This window comes from Hyposmocoma kahamanoa, unplaced genomic scaffold, assembly GCF_003589595.1.
Source record: "Hyposmocoma kahamanoa isolate Upper Pololo Valley unplaced genomic scaffold, ASM358959v1 100021, whole genome shotgun sequence".
In the NCBI taxonomy this organism is placed as follows: Eukaryota; Metazoa; Arthropoda; class Insecta; order Lepidoptera; family Cosmopterigidae; genus Hyposmocoma; species Hyposmocoma kahamanoa.
In genome coordinates this window covers 14632531-14654472 of record NW_020653200.1, presented here as the reverse complement: position 1 = coordinate 14654472, position 21942 = coordinate 14632531, and the positions used below count along the sequence as shown (strand labels likewise).

The 21942-nt window shown below is 34.0% G+C and overlaps 1 protein-coding gene across 2 annotated transcripts in view; it reads left to right on the top strand.

The window, feature by feature from the left end:
- The first annotated feature begins 217 nt into the window (after window positions 1–217).
- Window positions 218–21942, top strand: part of LOC113227637 (polypeptide N-acetylgalactosaminyltransferase 35A-like) — a 31028-nt gene continuing 9303 nt past the window's right edge. For both annotated transcript variants that reach the window (XM_026460607.1, XM_026460600.1), the window contains exons 1-9: window positions 218–320; window positions 1183–1318; window positions 1693–2128; window positions 2315–2555; window positions 2811–2956; window positions 3114–3266; window positions 6288–6505; window positions 12447–12576; window positions 14411–14545. In XM_026460607.1, the coding sequence (XP_026316392.1) occupies window positions 254–320; window positions 1183–1318; window positions 1693–2128; window positions 2315–2555; window positions 2811–2956; window positions 3114–3266; window positions 6288–6505; window positions 12447–12576; window positions 14411–14545 (1662 nt within the window). In that variant the 5' untranslated portion in view covers window positions 218–253. The remainder of the gene's footprint in view (window positions 321–1182; window positions 1319–1692; window positions 2129–2314; window positions 2556–2810; window positions 2957–3113; window positions 3267–6287; window positions 6506–12446; window positions 12577–14410; window positions 14546–21942) is intronic.

Sequence of the window (21942 nt, the reverse complement as noted above, 5' to 3'; positions counted from 1 at the left end):
TAATGTATTTATTTTATAATGATGTTTTGACTTTAATATGTGTAACATGATTTTAGGTGAAAGTAGTCCTGAAAATAAAATGCATTATCGTTTAGTAAATACAGAGGAGAAGAATCGCATAAAAAACAATGACAAATCCATTGCAGCACTCGAAGGAAAGAACTTGTTGTATGATAACCCTCACAATAATGACAAATTTTATGGCAACATGTGGAAATATCATAAAAGTCACTTAGATTATCAACGAAAAAAGATGTTGAAAGAGAAATTTGCTAAACAGTTTGTTGTGAAAAAGTCTGGGACACTGGATAAAACTTTAGGTAGGTACATTTTGTCATTTTGTATGTCAAAAGCTCACTGGCTATCAAATGGTTGTTGTTATGTTAAAAATGTACTGGTGTAAGGTTAATAGCCCATTACAACCCGGCTAAATTAAAAAGTCCATTAAATTACTTGGTTTATGCAGAAATTGACATGTTTTAGTATGTAGCACAGGGGTGAAGATGCTAAATAATGAACATCATACAAGATACAAAAGTACACATATGTTTTACTTAATGAAATTGTAAGATTTACAAGTATATAAAACTTCATAATAATTGTACAATTATTAATAATTGGAACATAATAGTTAAAGTGGAAGCTTCATAATTGTACTATAACATTTAAAAAGTTTTATGTGTACAAGTCATTTATTCAACTTCAACTGCCTCTGTGGCTGAATGGCTACCAAGCCGAACTGCCACGCAGAGGTCCCATGTTCGATTCCCGGGCTGGGAGAAATATTTGTATGGCCTACATTTATTTCTCTCGTGAGTTTGGGTGTAATTTGTGGTGGTCTATGTGTGTATGTCCATGACACCCGCGACACAGGGTTTCCCTAGTGCGGGGCTATGTTGAGTGTGTGCGTTATTATTTGGACAAATTGTTTCACTGCCAACTTCACACAGGTATAAATATGAAGTATTCTCTGTATGTTTTCCATATTATATTGAGAAAAGTGAGATAAATATGACAGTAATTCTATTCTAGTCGTAGTGCTATTATTATTATATAAGTATTATCTTTCTGACATTGATTGGAAAATTTCTAGCATAGTTTTTACTCAAGTGCAAACCTAGCGTGATGAGTCATACACATTCATAATCTAAACATGACATCCCATATCATATTGCTTTTCAGATGGTCAATTTGGCTTGATTCGGAATGAAGAAGATGTTAGAATTCGAGATAAGGGATATAACTTGCATGCATTTAACATTCTTATATCCCAAAGAATAGGGAATCATAGGGTTATCCCCGATACTAGGCACAAATTGTAAGTATAGGTCTACTAGAATGTTATAATATAAATTAAACAAGAAGAATATAATTTAAAATCACTGATTTAACAGTCTGACTAACATTGACTATGATTGTACACTTTGATGCTTTTAATGCCACTGTAAATATGTCCATTTTCAATTTAGGCTTATATGTCAGACTAGTAGACAGCCTGTGATGTATCGATAATAGGATTAGTACAGCATAGAATAAATACAACTAAAACACAATTGCTTACAATGATGTACAATATATTCATCATGTGCATGTGCAGAATGCTAAGAAGTTTTATATAAAAAATTAAATTGTTTCAAGTGTGGAAAAAACTGTATTTGTTTTAAAAGTGTATTTGTATTAACTATTTTTTAGATGTCAGACTCAGAAGTACCCTGAAAAGCTGCCTAAAGCGTCTATCATTATATGTTTCTACAATGAACACTTTGAAACTTTGTTGAGGTCAATTCACTCCATATTAGATCGGACTGACCAAAGATATCTGAAAGAAATCATTTTAGTTGACGATTTTAGCGATTTGGATGGCTTACATGACAAGGTACAAAGAGCTGTCAGTCAATTAAACGGCAGAATGAGAAAAGAAGAAGAGATGTTGGAAACAAACAACATAGATGGTGATAATGCTGATAATTTAGTTGATTACATTAATGATGACAATAATATTGATAAGAAGACAACAGAAAAGAGTTACCTGTCTAAAGACGGTTTGAATGTGAGATTGTTGAGAACTAGTAAGAGAGAGGGTCTGATTCGTGCGCGGCTGTATGGAGCTGATAATAGTGTTGGCGAGGTGAGATTAACGTTTCATATCGATTTACCCTTTTCACATGCATACATGAAATCATACAAGCGAGGAATAATTACTATTTCAAATGGTTTCTTTTATACAAGTAACGTTTTTCTTGACTGGGTGTCGTATTAGTAGAGAATATTTTAATTAAATTGACTGTGTAAAAATACTTTATTTTGCGTACAGGTCTTGGTATTCCTAGACTCGCATGTTGAAGTGAATGTGGACTGGCTGCCGCCGTTGCTGCAGCGTTTGGCACAAGGTGTGGACGGCGTCAGAGTACGATATTCGCCGCGTGCTGTGATGCCCGTCATTGACGTCATAAATGCAGACACCTTCGACTACACTTCTAGTCCTCTAGTCCGAGGCGGCTTTAATTGGGGTCTTCATTTCAAATGGGATAACCTACCCAAAGGAACCCTCACTGGTACGTTGTTAGACATATCTACAGTTGGAGCATACATATCCAATCACGCGTGTATTAACAACAGCAGCGTAGCACACGAAGATTCGATTTTGGAGCTTTGGCAAGAGTCTGCGGTAGCGGAACTTTTCGAATTAGCATATATAGCAATATAGCAATAGCAATTATGCAGGCAAGATTATTTATGTCAAGTTGCTTGTACGGTGAAGCATGCGTAGCAGATATACTTTTAACTACACATACGTAATTTGTTTTCAGATGATAGAGACTTTGTAGAGCCAATAAAATCACCGACAATGGCTGGTGGACTTTTTGCTATATTTCGAGAATATTTCAATTACGTCGGCAAATATGACGCAGGAATGAATGTATGGGGTGGCGAAAACTTGGAAATATCGTTTAGAGTATGTGATATTGTTATTAAATACCTTAATTTTGATAACGATAATATTGGTACATAACTAGTGATAATTTGAAATATACAATTCACTAATAATGAGCATTATATAGTTGAATTGTAGTTTCGTCACTTGGAACTATGTAACACTGATTATTTTTCAGATCTGGATGTGTGGTGGATCCTTGGAACTTATTCCATGCAGTCGCGTGGGGCACGTGTTTCGTAAACGGCGACCTTACGGCATGGGGGAGCAGGAAGACTACATGTTGAATAATTCTATGCGAATGGCCCACGTTTGGATGGACGAATATGTGGTGAGTACACACAACACAGAGATTGGTGCTCGTAGAAACCAGTTTTGTATTTCCAGAGGCAAATTCATATATGTGTGTTGATTTCGTGATTATCTGTTAAGGTTTAACACAGCAAGTGCAACATTTTTTACTAAATATTAGTTTCGGAGCTGTTCAAGTTTTATTAGTCCTAAAACGTCATCAAATTCATGAAATTCAAATATAAAATGTCACGGCGTAACTTAACAGAGTATTTTACTTTTACTTTAGCACTAGTTAATTTAGTTAGTCTAGGTAATCTAATTCAAGTCGGCAAGGTATACTTTAATGGAAGCAGCAAACTGATAAGCGAGATAATTATACAGTCAAATAACACGTGGTACTGAAACTGGTTAATATTGCAATGCTCCACTCGAAACTCAATGATTTGCTTGGACTTTAAAAAATAGTTTTGTAAATTGTTTTGGTATCTTATGTCGATTGGGTCGTTCCAGACTTGGAACGATTTGGAACTTGTTTCTGACGATAATATTGCGCACCTATTAGGTACATATTTCCCATAAACTGTCGTTTGTTAAGAGGTCAGTATGAAAAAACGACAACGTATGTATTTTACGCGATAACTCCGGTATTTGTGAACAGATTTTCATGATTATTTTTTTGTTGGAAAGAGTGTACCTCCATCTGATCTGGTTGATCACGCATGAACATTTATTTTTATACATAGCGCCTAAATTTTACTTAAGGAACAATTATTTTAATGGTTGGTTTTGCTATTCTCCAATTCAAGGCGTTTTTCTCTCTCTATACTTTGAGTAGTGAGAACCGATTTTTATTATCTCCTGTGTCAAGTCCTGTATAGTGGTGAACTAGGATATATTTCAATAAAAGTAGGCAAATAGATGTAATTCCACGTACTTTTGAGGTCGGTTTTTTTAGTACTCTGTACCGAGATTATTCAAACTGAAATTCAGTGTACAGAATGAAATGTTTAAGTTCAGTAGCAAGTACTGTAGACAATAGAATTTTGGTTTGGAATAAAAATTAAGCCATTGTGGTTGGTTTATGGTTTGTGCAATTATATTTAATAGATTAAAATATAGAAGTACAAAAATCGTTTAAGGGGCATGCCTTACATTTACACCTACCTACATGTATATGCTCTAGTAGATTTTCAAAATTTGCCATTAACAAGGTTTCAGTTTCAAACGAATAAGAAAAATAAGGAAATAAAAACTTCGCATACTGTATGGTATATAACTTTGGATGACAAAAATGCACGGTAATGACCATGGAATGACCCATTTACTTCTTGCAAGTTGTCTCGGTCCAAAATATTTGAAATAAATATTGTCAATGAGAAATATATGTATACAAACGTTCATTTACTGCTGTTATATGTAAGTACGAAGAAAAAGAGCAATACGAACATGACATTAATAAAACTATAAGTGACATCATAGGATGGATGAATGGAAATGGTCTCAGTATAAATCTGGCAAAAACTAACATCTTGCAATTTCACTCGTCCAAAAGATTACCGGTCGACTTAAACATTTCTTTTAATTTTGTCAATATACAACAAGTGAAACATACAAAATTTCTGGGCCTTATCCTTGACAGCAACTGCAACTGGCATGTTGAGAGCTTGTGTAACAAACTGTCTCGGTTTATGTACTCATTGCGAAAATTAGTACATAATGCGTCTGTGGATGCAGCTTTAACAGCTTATCTTGGGTATATACAGTCGGCCATAAACTACGGTATAATTTTTTGGGGAAACTCTGTAGAGTTTATGCAGGTATTTAAGATGCAAAAACGCTGTGTACGTATTATTTGCGGTGGGTCTCAAATGGATTCGTGTAAGCCATTTTTCGACAAGTGCAAAATCCTACCCTTACCCTGCCTGTATATTAAGGAGGCTGCTGCATTTGTCCAGAAACATCCGTCCTATTTTGAAATCGCAAATAAAAGGGACCATAGAAATTTAAGACATGGGCATAGAATGGTTTACTCGGGCAATCATACCTCAAGGTCAAGATATACAACAGCATCCCGAATGAATTAAAAAAATTCGAGTACGTAATATTTAAAAATGCTCTTAGTAACTGGTTGAGTACTAAACTTTATTATAGTGTACAAGAGTTTTTTGACGATAATGACAAATTTGGTGACTAGCGATGTGACATGTTTATTAATAATTGTTTTTTTTTTTCTTTCATATTGTAATTCAATTCAATTCAATTCAATTGAATTTTAATCTGTGACATTTAATAATATTGTACACCTAATCTGGTAAACTATAGAGCACAAACCAATGTAATATTTTAAGATCATATGTAATTACCTATAGTTATGCAATAAATATATTCTTAATCTTTATAAAGAGCAACCCCTAGACTTTCTTTCTCATTCTTTTCCGAGGAAAGTGCCTTGTTAATCTACTTATTAAGTAGTAGAGTTTAATCAATGTGACGATTTCAAGTGTAGGTAAATTGGTGACCTATGAAATAAAGGTTATTTGAGTGTGAGTTTAGGAACTGATTCGCATAGAAACCACACACGTTTGCCTTGCGACTTGGTACCAGCAGTTTGTGACATTGTGTAATAACTTAATTCAGTTTTTAATCAGTTTGGTTTTTCAAGTGGGTTCCAACCAGTTAAGCAGCTTTAAAACCCACAAATTGTTAACAAGTAAATTAAAGTAAGTAAAGTAATTCACGTAAGACTTAAACCTGTAGATATATGTATATTGAATTGTTCATGATATTTAAACAAATTTGCATTAAGCCACTCTGCAAATACACCTGGTTTCTTTGTGTATAATATAATGTTTAAATGATTGTTTCAAATTTGTAGTATTAAATATTCATAATTGGTGCGTCACACGGAGATGGGAGTAGGCAACTTGGGCTTATTAAGTTGCACGCGATATTTGTTACAGCTGTGGGTAGCGAAAGATATCGAGCGGTATTCCGCGAGGTATTTTTATAAAGTTGGGAATTTGTCTGAATGTTGTAAGTATCGTAACGTGGTTTACAGACAAAGGTCATTGATCAAAATCCGTCGGCGGCTCACGTGAACTATGGCGACATATCGGAGCGGCTAGCGTTACGGAAGAAGCTGCAGTGCAAGTCGTTTAAGTGGTATCTGGATCATATCTACCCTGAGCTAGAGACTGGCGAAAATACGGCAGCCAAGAGGAGAATTGTGGCTCTTAATGATCCCGAAAAGAACAAATTCCAGCCATGGCATTCTAGGTACTTGTATAATTTATTTCCTGTTCTATATATATATTTATCAATGAAGTATGTAATCGCCATAAGTGAATAATACGCGTCGCCATTATTTAGTAAACCGATACTACCACACTCTCCAAGAAGTTTCGAACCGGCTATTCTGGTGTCTAGACTACATCATCCATAAATAAAAAATCTTGCAAAAGAAAATAACAGAGTGATTGCAGTAGCTAAATCATGACAAAACTGCAAAGCTACGAAAAGTTACGAATTTATTAATATAATAATTTGCTGCGTTCGTGAATTTAGTTTTTCTTAAAAGTTGACTGGCATACAATGCTTTTAGCATTAAGTCCGCCTTTTGTACCATTATTTCTTGTGGTCAATAAAGTTTAATAAATATTATAAATAAATAAATTGTTAAATGAGAGGCTTAAGAACACGTTTATTCGACACGAATTTCATCGCACTCACATCGCGCGGCCGCCGAGCGGAGTCCGCGTTGCCGCCGCGCAGCGACCGCGTGCGTCTAACCGTTATGGCAAAATACGCTCTATTTATTTAGCTTTTATGTTTTAACTTAAATATAAAATGAAATTTGAAATGAAATTTTTTGAAATGAATTGAAATTTTATTTGCTTAAAACGTGGTGTGAAAGATGGAACAATTATTACAGAACACATGTTTTACCTGACTAGGCATGCAAAATGTTCCTTAAATTTAGTTTAATTATAGCATTGTCATCGGATGTGTACAAGTAATAATACATAACAATACATAACAACAATAATAATAATAATCAATTAATTAATTAATAACAACAGAATAATAAACTAGCAATGTCAAATTATTAAATATCTTACATCATGATTACATTAAACATAAATATACCTTATAATTTCATGTCGACATCCAATAAGAAACAAAGAATAATCAGTCAATTAAAAACAACAAAATAATAACCTTCTATGTCAAACTATAAAATATTTATACATCATTATTACATTGTACATGTATATATACATTTAGCACTAATTTCATGTCAACATTTATCTAAAAAATTAGTCACTTTGTAATAATTTTTGTCTCTAAGCCATTCACTAAGTCTGTTTCTGAACAAATTACTTGGTAACGTTTGAATGTCTTTTGGTAGAGCATTATAAATTCGGACACACATACCTTTACATTGATTTTTGTAATAACACAATCTAGGTTTATTATTATACACCAGTCTATTTGGGTCCCTTACACCTCTACTATGTACATCTGTAATTTTTTTAAAAAGGTTTAGATTTTGCTTAACAAACCATGCCACTTCAAAAATGTACATACACGGTAACGGCAAAATTCCCAATTCTTTAAACAAAGGTGCACAAGATTCCCGTGGGGAAACACCGGTCATTGCTCGAACACACTTTTTTTGAGCTGTGAACAATTTTTTACACTCAGTTGAGTTACCCCAAACCAAGAGTCCATATCTAAGCAGAGACGCAATGTAACCATGATAAGCAGTCAAAACTGTAGATGATGATGATATATTTCGCAACCTCCTTAAGACGTATACGTAATTTATCTACCAGTGACTCGACGTGTTGTGACCAGTTGCAACTACTATCTATTTCCACGCCTAAGAATGTTGTAGAGTCTGCCTCCTGAATATTGACATCCTTGTAATTCATGTTAAGGTTCATTTTTGTTTGTCGATTTGTACCAAATTGAATGAATTTAGTTTTAGTCAAGTTAACAGTGAGATTGTTAAGTTTAAGCCAATTTATTATTACATGTATTGAATTGTTTATGTCTAATTCGTAGTTAATTATGTCATTTTTGTAAGGAATTACGACTGAAATATCATCTGCAAATAATATGCATTTATGTCGTGTAACCTCTGGTAGGTCATTTATGTAGATCAAGAATAATAATGGCCCGAGAACACTACCTTGCGGGACACCAGACGCATTGACTCTATATTGCGATCCTGCTGATACAACACAGCCGTTTTTATTTAAACGTTTTATTTCTACAGTTTGCTTCCTATTTTACAAATAGGAAACTAACCAGTTAAGAGTCACGCCTCTAATACCTAAATTATTTAGTTTTTTCAGCAAAATGTCATGAGATACAAAGTCAAACGCGCGAGTCATGTCAAAAAATATCACCGTTGTAGGTATTTGTGCATTAGTGTTCTCCACTATCTGCCGTACAAGATGAAATGCAGCCAGTGTAGTAGATTTTTTCGATTGAAACCCGCATTGCTCTTGTTTGATTATATTGTGCTTCTTAATAAAACTTAGCAGTCTCTTCTTCATGCATTTCTCAAATATTTTGGACAGCGCGGGGATTAAAGTTATAGGTCCATAATTATCAATGCATGCTCTTGCGCCTTTTTTATAGATTGGTTTCGCTAAAGAAATTTTTAACAATTCGGGGAATATGCCTTTTTCAATCGACAGATTAATTAAGTTTGTGAGAGGAGGCGTCAGTTGCTTATTACAGTGTTTTATCACATTTGTTGGTATTTCGCCGTAACCTGTGGCGTTTAGAGATTTCAACGTTTTAATGATAGCGCTAATTTCATTCGGTGCAAAGGGCTCTATAAATATACTATTCATTAAGGAAGATTTGTTAGTATTTCTGCATGACTTATTTTGTGTGTTAGTCAGATTGATTTGATAATCATTAAATTTATTGGTTATATCAATTGGGTCACTTATAATTTTGTCATTTATTATAATTTTCTTTAAAAATTGATGATTGTGTTCTATTACTATATTCGTTTTTTATTATATTCCACGATACTTTCCCCATACTTTACGCACGTAAAATTTGTTTATCATTATGGTGTCTCAGAGCCATATTCAAACAGCGTCGCAAAATTTTTGAATATAATCTATATTTTTTCTTCTTTTCATTACTTTTTGCCGTGTAGTATTGATAATGCAATATCTTTTTGGTTTTACAGCTTTTTATAATGCCCTTGGTAATCCATTTTGGTTTTCTATATTTATTTGAAAATTTAATTTTTTTTATTGTTAAACACAGTTTAAAAAGGACAATAAAAACTTGATGGAATTCTTGCATTGCTCTATTTACATCTGTTTGAGAAAAAACATTCGAAAAATTTAATTGACTCAGATGATTACGAAATTTATTCATGTTTTCCAAACAATAATCCCGGACATTACATAGTACTCCAACAACGGTTGTTCAATAATTTCTGAGACTGGTATATGTAGCATTTGAGCTGTGTCATGATCCGATAGTTGAAGCTTATGAAGTTCAGCCGTAGCCCCGTCGATGTTGCTTATTACGTGGTCAATGCATTTTTGAAGCCTTGTAGGTTCAGTCACATGTAAAATTAAATTAAAGTTTTTTGCGATATCCATTAAATACTTCGTCTTTTGTTAAACTTAAGGCGTTAATATTAAAATCACCTGACAGTATTACGCGGGTTTTTGAGTTTCTCATATATTTATGTAGCACTCCCTCCAAAAGTGACAAAAAAAGTGTAAACATTGGAGTCTGGAGTTCTGTAAAGACAAATTATAATAAAATTATATGCAGTTAGATAAGTAGCACAACATTCAAAAACATTGTCCTGTGCAATTTTTTTTATATCAATGATTTCCTGTGATTCTATTCCTTTTCTTGTTAAAATACAAACACCGCCTCTCTTTGATCCCTTTTCTCCTACAATAGCTAGCAGCAATATTATAGTTTGCAAAGTTAATAGAACACTCACAGCCCGCCTTTATAAAAGTTTCGGATAGGCATATAACATCAGGCCTATTGTCACTATGGCTTAAATCCGCAATAGTAACTTCTAGGATGTTTTGTTTCGAGACAAACCCGGCAATGTTTTGATGAAACAATCTAAGATATTTTTGGTGGACTACTTGGTTTGTGAAAAAGAGAGGTTTGCATGTTACTAACATTAATGAACTCTGTTAAACGTGGAGTCGTGGTTTGGTTTGTAAAATTCCTATTTATTTCCGTGTCGTGCATGCCTGAGATTTGAAGTAGCAATCTATTTACCTCTGAGAAAAGAACTTTGTGTCCGTAATTATTTAAAAAACGTCTATTTTTACTAAGCATTCTTGTTTCAATGATTTTGTTACACTCCAGTATATGAGCATACTTATATCTAGCGTTATCCGAGCATAAAAGATAATTACACCATTCAACTCTCCTATTGTGTAAGCCGGAACAACGATCATATTTATATAAAGGGAGACAAATAATAAATTTAGTGTGTTTTTTTTGTAAAGTATTCCTGATCGATTGTATGATAATTTGATAATTGTTTGTTTCGCTAAAGTCTACGTCTCCTATAATAATTAAACTAAAGTCACTCAAATCGAAATCACATACCTTAGTTTCTATGTTTTTCAATAAACATTGCGCATTTACCCTTAGCGCAATATAATGGCAGATTTGCGAGTTAAGAAAACTACTCTCTGCATACTGAATAATTTTGTTCTTATTATTGCTGCTAAGTATACAAACTTTTCTTCTCTTTTCTGATTTATTATTTGATTCTTTTTTTGTTTGTGAATCTGATGGCTTTCTTTTATTTTTCGTTGGTTGCTATTTTCTTTTTTCTCTGCTACATTAAGGTTTGCAAAGCTTGAGTTATTTCCATCTTTCTCTATCATGGAAAAATCTAATACTCTTTTTTAAGCGACTTTTTTTTACTTTTCCTGCTTGTAGTTTGTTTTTCCTTTGTGGTCGTGTTAGTGAGATTCTTAAGTAAATTTTCTAGTTTGGTCACTCTGTCCTTAAGCTTATAATTTTCATTTAGTAATTCCTGAATTTGTTCGTCAGCTATTATTAATTCCTCGCTTACTTTCTTATTTTTATCCTTCAGCTCATTTATCTCCTGGCTTTGATTTACTTAAACTTCTGGACAGCTCCTATTCAGTTTCTTAGAAGATTTATAAGATGAGCGGTCCGAATCCTCATCTTCAGTTAAAGCTTCCGATAAAGAGTCGAAAGAATTGGTTGTTGGTTAAAAAAAAAAACATTGTAAGTCATATGTTTCTTCACATGAAGAACATGTCATAAATCTGCGATCATTTATTTTATTTTTGCATCGAGTGCATAATAATACCATTTTGATAATATTGCAATAGAACTATAAGTTTTCTTAAATTCTTTCGTATAATATAAAGTTTGGGACTGGTTGCGACACCTATTGGAGATTTTGTGTACTATTTTAGTTATATCCTTCTGTCAGAGGCGACATCTAGTTGTTGCACTGCGCAACTATTTGACAAAATCGAACGTCATCACTCGTATGATATATTCACAACTGATTGGCAGCTGATTGTTGTTTACATTTGAAATTCAATATCGTAACTGTCTCAAGATCACCAACAATTTCAATTTTTGATTCAATTTCACTATTATTGTGCAATACGTGTGATATGGTTAAAGTACTCACTGCAATTGGAAATCCGTGAAGTATAATATCCGTTAACACCAATTTGCACAACAAATAACTGGTTATGATTTTTTATATAACTAAGCACTATATACGGTAAAGTTGTCGTTCAATCCCTACACAAACACTTGCACAAAGCAATTATACTTTTATAACTTTATTTATGTCACTTTCTAAGCGGAAAATTACAAAATACTATTTATGACGAAATTTATATGCGGAGCTTTTTTACTGTGCGCAGTGGCGCCCTCCCGATTTTATTAAGTTTTATTAAATTTTATTAATAAGCGTTCCGGACGCGGGGGCGAGTCTGGCTTGAATTTAATCTACGCGGCGGTTGTATTATTCAGAGGAATTTAAATGTTGTTGCCTAGTAAATAGTATTCAGGTTCGCCATTAATGTACATGAAGGCGTGGTAACTATGCAGTCTCCACGCGGCGGCCGCGCGAAAGCTTTCTCCTCATATAAGGGCGCATTTAGTGATCATTATTATGTAAATATTTTTTTTTATTTCACAGAAAGAGAAACTATGTGGATTCGTACCAAATTCGGTTGAAGAACAGCTCATTGTGCCTCCAAAGCGCTAAGGACATCAAGACCAAAGGCAGTTGGTTGATATTAGCTAGCTGCATAAGGACACTAAATCAGGTATTGTATTAATCAGTTTATACTAATTTGTTAATTTAACTGCCTCCGTGACCGAATGGTTACCGTGTTGGACTGCCACGCAGACGTTACGGTTCCGATTCCCGGTCGGGAGAAATATTTGTATGGCCTATATTTATTTTTCTTGTGAGTTGGGCATTGACTTACAAATAAATGGACGACGGCGACGGGTCTAATACAAAAACCACGAAAAAAATGTTCCAAGTCAACCTATTTAAACGTAGTGACATGTAAAGGAATATGAAAAAGCTAAAACGTTGAATTTAAATTTAAACTGTCTAATTTTGCTTGCTTCGCTGTCAGTGGAACAAACGAAGACTAAAGCGTGAATGACGCTCTGTATACGATTTTAACGCCCTATAAGTTCGGACACTTTTTAGCGCGGACCCGACGTCCATATAATTGTAAGTCAATGGAGTTGGGTGTAATTTGTGGTTGTGTACGTGTGTGTCCATGGCGCCCGCAATACAGGGTTTCCATAGTGCGCGTTCATATTATTATTATATAGGTGCATTGTACGTATGCGAGCCCTAGATTCTGAAGATAAACATTTTCTTTTCCCGGCGTAGAATTTGTAGACCTATAAATAACCTATATTTCTATTATAGGAATACAATTTCAATTGAATAGAAAGCCACATTTTGTAGATCATACTGAGTTGCGAGATACTATTGTTATGGATATTCCAAAGATGCGCACGAAGCGTTACGCTTCCATATTTATATGGCGAACGGCTATGAAGTGCAATTCCTTGCCAGCAGACTTATTCCCTGAACGCTATAACTAGGCCTTGTTCAAGGCTAGAGTGAATAGACATTATTCAGGTGTGTCGACGGACATCTTCACTTTCCATCAGGTGCGGTTTCCGTCAGGTATTTTATCATAAAAAGGAAATAGCCTAGCGGGTGATGCATCAGTACGCGTTTTCCTTACAAAGTCAACATGATGAAAATGTTGTCATTTTTATACGGAATCTAATTTTTTAGCTGGCTTCTTAATTAAGTATTGAAATTGAAAGATTACAACGTTGCTAGAAATGCTTATCGTGCTGGGCGAATTATTTATAAACATTTTTTGTCACTTTCCTCATGTTTTCAATTATTGATGATTTTTTTATGGCATGTATTGCGTGCACTTTCTCAAAATATATATTTGCTGTGTAGATCGGTTTCTATAACAATAATGGTTCTACTAAGCAAACACCAATGTAATAATGTCGCATTTGAATAATGCGACATTATAATAAACAAATGGAATCCTTTAGTTTTACTACTTAACAGACTTTCTACAAAAACTACTGATTATTTGCTTGCGTATATATCATTTATGTAATCGTGGTTGTGTCTGAATCGCAATTTTGCTAATTTATTTATGTTGATAGTTGTTACTATTGATATTGACGTGAAATTAATAAAAAGCTGCAACGCGAATTTGTCTCGAAAAATGCGTTACGTTATAAAGTGTGTATGACTGCAATACTGTAAACATATAACAAAAAGGTCAACCATATTTCAGCGCGTGTACGACGCAGACATGACTAAACAATTGAGCTAGACAAACAATTTTTATATGAAATTAAAAGATTCATTTCTCCTGCGCAATTTTACTAAACTCGTTTGATAACAAGAGTACAATTACTAGTGGGATTATTGTCGGACTTTTTTGTAACATCCTGTATTTGTATAATTTTGATTGTTTGTATTTGCTTCATACGTGTTAGTAAACGTCCTAGATAAATGTATTTAAGGTTTGTAACGTACGAATTCATGAAACATAGTTACTTTCTAAATTTTTTTTATATATTTGACAATTATAGATGTGGTTCGAGACAGATCGTCACGAACTGGTGCTGGGTCGTACGCTTTGTCTAGATGCGTCTAACAACGTGGCACCTACATTGGGCAAATGTCATGAACTTGGCGGATCGCAGGAATGGAAACACAAGGGTTCGGTAAGTATAGAAATTACAAAAACCGTCGATTTAGTACAGCCATATTCTACTTTTATCGAAAAAGAAATTGGATATGCACATATATATATTTTGTAACAAAGCAGAAACATGAAAATTTAAAAATTGTTATAGTTTAATATTGATTAAATCAGAGTAATAAATAAAAAAAAAAGACTTTTCAACATAAGTTTACGAAAGAAGGATAGCGAAAGCTGACCCAACAATTATAAAATCAACGAAGAGCCTTTCATGAACTTTGCTAGTATGGTTTTACGTTTTAGTTTATGCCTAGTTATCAATATATTTTTGTATATTTTTAGAAGTCGGGAATAAAAAAATGTAAAACAATGTAAACACGTTGTTTTCTGCTACTGCGAACAAATATTATGAAACGAAATACAAGACAACCTTATAACATAACTTGTATCAACTTTATAAGGCTTTACTCAATTAGCTTTTTTAGTACGGTTGCCCAAAACGTGGTATTTTTCGTACTACAAATCGTACCGAAAGTTGGATTTTTCGAGTACGATCACTAGTAAGTGCTTTTTACTTTCTATTTTTTTTTTAAATTTGCTGTTGTGCCAAGTCTTCAACATAGAACTAAAGAGGTTGTATATTTAATTAATATTTATGACATAGAACTAAAGAGGTTGTATATTTAATTAATATTTATGTGCTTTGTGACGTAAGTCATTCGTCATTAAAACTTATATTTACTTACAAACATCAAACAAAACATTATAGGTATAGCTCCTTTTGGAAGAATTTGTCCAGGGAAGTACTGCCACTACCTATTTCTGCCGCCAAGCAGTAATGTGAGTAAATCTGCGTTCCGGTTTTGAAAGGTGCTGGTGAAATTACAGACACATGAAACTTATCAACTTATGTATCAGGGTGATGGGCTTAGTGGCAGTGCCCCTCAGATCTTTGCGATTTAAAATTCCGGCACAGCTCCTGTCATAGACACGCGTGTCGCTTATCACCAGGTGCACAACTAGTTCGTCCCGCCACTTGCTATAATGAAAAAGGTATATTGGTTATTAGGTAACGTCCGCCAGTTTTTAAAAAGTTATAAAATAATGATGATGTCTAGACCATATAATTGGTCTTCGTTTTCTTGGAATATGAATTTCTATAGAATCTCTCTTGGTATAAATATTTCGCATAAAAGAACGTATTATGACAAAATCACTTGCATAAACAAGGCGCCTAAAAAAATTGAAATATAAGTAACATCGATTAACTAGATAAATTGTACATCGAGAATCATCATCTTTCGCAAAGAGCTTGAATGGTGGTTCGTGAATGGTAAATAATAGACATATAAGGTCGCCCTAGATGTTATAAAAAAGGCAACAATGCAAGAACTTCATCATTTTTTTTTACAATGAATGTAAGAAAATAGTCAACAAATAAAAATAATATGCGCTTGAGGACGTCTTGGACAGTAGTCACGCTTCCTAACTTTAATTACGTTTTTATTCATAATTTACGCATTAATGACTGTTGCATTAAATAAATTATGCAATTTTTCTTGCTCTAATTGTGAAGAATTATTTATTAGACATAAATACAAAAATGAAACACGAACTGTTTATGTTTTATATGGCGTTTTTAATTTTTGGTTTACAAATTTAGTATCATTATTACGGACGTCGTAAAGTTGACGAGGTTTAGAAACTATTAATATTTATTGTGGACAGAGAATTCTCTCGTCCACATAGCGAAGAGGTTACCGGACCCTCGATGTTAAGGTTATGTCTTGGTGCACTTTGTTACCTGCAAGTCTTCAAGTAGTAGCTTGCAGTCGGAGTAAAGTTCCTTGCGAAAGACTTCGTCTAGGGAAGTACTGTGTTCCAGTATTGAAAAGTAAGGATGCTAGTGAGACTACAGGACTTGTCAACTTTGTGCCACAGCTATTCTCATCTGATCCTGTACATCTGATACACTGGAAATTTTAAATCCGAACTGATTCACTCTATATTTCGATAAACGGATTCGCAAGAGATCTGTTTTAGGGGATCAGATGGGAATTACTTTTACCACGAGCACGCGACTTGTATGTCCCATCACTATATGTTTATAATAAAAAAAATCTGTGCTAAGCAGTGAGACAGTTCCTCTATTTCATTCTTTTTATTCTCTAGCAGCATTTAAAAAGACAACTTTAATTTAAAATCTAGTGGGTATAATTAGTGATAAAAGAGACTCAGTCTTTTAAGGCGTTTTATAACGACTCGACTCTATTTTACAGGACTAGACTCTAAAATTGAGACTGGGGGTTCGAGTTTTTATTAATAAGACTCAGTCGTTATACTGAAAGACTCAAAAGACTTGAACGACTTGAAAGACTTAAACGACTTGAATTGTTTGCAAAGGACTTATACCTATTTTATATCTTATTAAACCCGAAGTTTATAAATAAAAATGACGTAAGTAGTATGTAGTAAATAATCACGTTTATATATAAATATATAAACAACAATCATCGTGTTTTATAAAACAACGGGTTACAATTATTAATACAAAGATCGAACACTCAGAAAAAAACACTCAGAGAAGTTTAAAAATACTAAAATATTTTCCAAAAAGATGGCTGATTGAGTATTAACAACGACCGGAGGTATTACGCGATACCGCTGCGCGCCGCGCCACTAAAATAGTAATTTTAATGACTCAAGACTTGTATCAAAAATAATTATTTTGATACAAGTGCGGAAAGTTAGTCATTATTCACGAGTGACGAGGCTTCTTGGCCCGAGCCAGAGCACTGTGATTCCCCCATAGGCCATAAATAAAAAAAAATCATTGGCTTATCCCGGTTAGATCAACTCACTAAGTTAGTAACTAGTTAACAAGCTTCCAAAAACTATAAATATCAATGTAATTAGGTCACGTTATCATTCACTTTTGTGCATCGGAAGTGAGCGCATCGCGAGACTAATTATCACCACGTGTGAGTCATCGAAACTTAATCACTTTGTTTTTGAGTGTCACTATTCCAAATCAAGTGTTTACGTGTTGTGAAAGCATGGAGATCCAAGAGCATGGTATGTACTTTTATTATCAATTTTTTTTATGCATATTTTTTTTATATAATTTTTTTATTGAAGGCAGTTTTTTGGTGAAAATTTTTGGCATAACTTAATTTCCTTTAGACCTACAACTTTTGGCTGCGTTGAGCTGCACCTGAGGTACGAGTATATGGTTTTTGAATAAGGAGTATGTCCTTATTAAGAGCTATAAGTTTCATTTGCATCTTGCTGCCTCTTCTTGGCTTAAAGGGGTGTCAAAGTATGCATGTCCATAGTATTGAATTTTTAATTTTTTTTTAAGTTCAGCTTTCATATTGTTTTAGGTACATTTTTCAAATGTTCTGTATCGAGGATGACAATTTTTGATATTTGGCACTCTAAAGTGGGTAATCCAAATGAAAAAATGCAACACGTCCTGAGCACTTTGACCGAAACATCATCCCTTTCTGACGACATCGAAAATATTGATTTAGAGACTTTAAGCCTTAAAATTAAGAATATTTGTAAACGAATTTCCCACTACTGGGCAAAGTCGAATCGTACTAGATCTAAATTCTTAGAAAAATATTCAGATTGGCTGCATGTCGTTGAAAATATTGATGTACAGCGAACTGAGTTACGTGTATCTCAGAGCTTTGACGAAGTTAAACCATCAACTTCTTCATCGCATGGCCGTCCGAGAATTAACTTTGACGACACCAGTAAACGTACAAAAAGGAGAAGATTGGCTAGTTTGTCTAACCAAGACCCTTCTCTTGTACAGTCATTGCTCAATGCGTCCGATAGCTTGTCTTGTCCTGAAATCGATTCTAGCGAAGTTTTATCGCTCATTGTTGAAGCTCAGTTAACTCGACATCAATATATATTAGTAAAGAAATTTATAGACAATAAGTTTTCAAAAACCATTTTCCCATCTTACCAAAGTGTCGTGGAATCTAAAAAACACTGTTATCCTTCAGATATTACTGTTACAGAATCATCCGCCGAAGTCGAACTTCAAAGTTTATTAGATCATACTGCCAATCGGATTCTCAAGTCTCAAAAAGATGTTTTGGATAGTGTACCTAATGAGTCTCTAGATAAGATATCTTTGATAGGGAAATGGGGTTTCGATGGCAGTACAGGGCATTCAGAATATAAACAGTGTTTTTCTGACTCCACTCTTGAAGACAGTAGCCTGTTTGTTACTTCGTATGTGCCACTTCAGCTTGTTTTGACAACAGATAACAAAGAAAATTCAGTAGTTTTGTGGAAAAATCCTCGTCCTTCATCAACTCGATACTGTCGTCCTATACGCCTCCGATATTTGAAGGAATCGACTGCAGTGTCAGTTGAGGAAGAAGCTCATTTTAAAGATAAAATAAGGAACTTGCAGCCTACTGTTTTCAAGGAAGAAGATCGCGAATATCGCATTACTCATTGTTTGCAACTTACTATGGTAGATGGTAAAGTGTGTAATGCACTTAGTGGTGTTTCTTCATCAAAATGTTTTATTTGTAACGCCTTGCCCAGTGAAATGAACAAAATTGACGAATGTTTAAATAAGGAAGTCGATGAGAGTAAATATGAATTTGGTTTATCACCTCTTCACGCGTTAATACGTTTTTTTGAATATTTTGTTCATGTCGCGTACAAGTTAGATGTTAGGAAATGGCAAGCTAGGTCCGCTAATGACAAAATGCTTGTTGCTGCAAAAAAATCATATGTTCAGACTCAATTTAGAGAAAGATTAGGGCTTATAGTGGATAAGCCTAAAAGTGGCGGAAGCGGAACATCAAACGATGGTAATACAGCCAGGCGGTATTTCTCGAATTCAGAAATTTCCGCTGAAATTACTGGGATCAAGAAGGATCTCCTAGATCGTTGCTGGATCATCCTTCAATGTTTAAATTCGGGATATAATATTAATAAGACGAACTTCGAAGAGTTCGCTTTAGAGACGGCTCGGCAGTTAGTTGCCGAGTATCCGTGGTATAACATGCCTGCTTCCGTTCACAAAGTTCTAATTCATGGTGCTAATGTTATAGATTACGGTTTGTTGTCAATCGGAGAGTTGTCTGAAGAAGCAGCTGAAGCGACTAACAAATACATGAAGTCTTTTAGAAAAAAATCATACGCGTAAAATGAGTCGCATTGTGACCAACACAGATTTAGTAAATAGGCTGCTTCTTCATTCAGATCCCTTCATAACAGGTCTACGAAAGTTACCTGTTAAAAAAAAAGGTGTACTGTCAAAAGCTGTATTAGACTTGTTATGTATTTAAAGTTAATATTGTTGAGATTTAATGTATTTTGGTATAATTTGTGTTTTGTTTGTATTTTGTAAAATGAACTTTTTTATGTATTTTTATTGTTTTAATTTATTCATTTGTGGTTATTGTTAATACGAATAATCATTATTTACACAGTTTTACCATTAAAAGTCGCAGTATAAAATGTTTTAGATACATCGTCTAAAAACAAAATTACTGCGAGACATTTTTACACCTAAATATTGTCAAATATTTTTTAAAATGTATAATTTTATTAATTTACGTTTACCTAATCATATTTTAACGTAATAAAATAAAAAAATAATAATAATTTCGGAGTTACGTATTTATGACCGCCTTAGTATGGAGCGTGAATCACCGTGCAGAGGCGATAGTCAAGACTCGAGACAAGTGAAAATGACAAATCCGCACGTGTATCAAATGACGTTTTTTAATGCATTTGCGAATAAACTATATTGAAAGCAAAATAAAACAGTATTTAAAAAAACTCATTTTATTTCTTTGTCAGATAAAAATTCAGAGTACAATGGCAACTGTTGCCAGTATTCAGCCACATTAAAATTACTATTTTATTGGCGTGGCGCCAATGAAATGGTAATTTTCCTCCGATCATTGTTAATACTCAATCAGCCATCTTTATGGAAAATATTATGATATTTTTAAATGTAACCTGTTGTTTTATAAAACACCTATGCAATTGACAACATTTCATTTTTTTAACCACTAGTTTTTATTGTTTCTATTGAACACAGCTGCAGAATTAAAGGACACGTATTTTTTGTCTTAATTTTTAGTTTAAGCATTTTATTTTTATTTTTGAAAAGTTGCTTGTTCCAAAACGTCGTAAGTACTCCTGAAGGATTCCTCGAAGTGTCTGTCGTAGTCTAAAGCTCTTTAAAAAAAATCAGTTACAGAAATGTCTTACTGATTGATGTTTGATTTTTGTTTGTGGAGGAGCGTGCGCGGTTATCAGGATTGTTTGCGATTTTTGTGAAAATATACCTGAAAATATGAAAATTGTGGATGGATTTGTCGTGGCAGACAGCAGCAAAATGCTGGTTTCGTCTAGGGACTCGTACGTGGAATCCTCTGTTGGATTTGTACAATTAAAACGATACAATGCAATTTGTACCGTAAAGTGCGCCGTGCAATCAGAGCACAGAATTCGGTGTAAACCATACACTGTAGTTGCAAGCATAAATGAGTCTGAAGAGATAATAATAGACTCTAAATGCGAAGATTGTGCGGCTAGTGCCGGTGGATGTAAGCAGAATACTCACATGTGTTTTTTGATGTGGCTTATAAAACGTACGGAGGAGCCGGCAGTGACTTCAGTTGCATGTTATTGGCCGCGTTCAACACTATCCGAAGCAGCCATGAAAGACAAGTTTGTTCTGTCCAAGGAAATGGGACTCGAGAGGCCTAGGCAAATTCCCATGTCGTCAAATGCGATACAAATAGCCTATCAAACTTAATTTTAGACTTCAGAATAATTTACCCCTCTGAGGGATTAAGCTTTGACAATATTAAATATTTTTTTGAAGAAAAATTAACACCACAAGTAAAAAAAGAAATGGAAGAAAGTACTAGATGCCGAACAAATAGTAAACTATCGCACACATTGAGACAGGGTAGAGTAACTGCCTCGAAAATTCATGAAGTCACTAGATGCAACACGTATCGAGTTCTTATGAAAACCATACTAGGTGGATATAAAGTACCAGAAACAAACGCCATAAACTTTTAGAAGTTGAAGTACTAAAAACACTGAAATTAGAAATGAAACTTAAGATATCAAGTTGTGGGTTACTGTTAATTACACCTTTTATTGGAGCTTCACCAGATGGAGTGCAGACGCTTTTGTTGTTGAAATTAAATACCCATTCACTGAAAAATCTATGTCGAACTACGGAAAAGACAATGTAATCAATGACAAATATAAAGTTCAAGTTCAATTGCAAATTCATGCTAAAAAGAAAGCTCTTGTTTGTAGTTGCAGATCCTATGTTTGAAACAAACAAAATTTCTTATAAACACTGGCTGTATTACGACAGATTATATGTCGAAAAATTAATAAAAGGAGGAG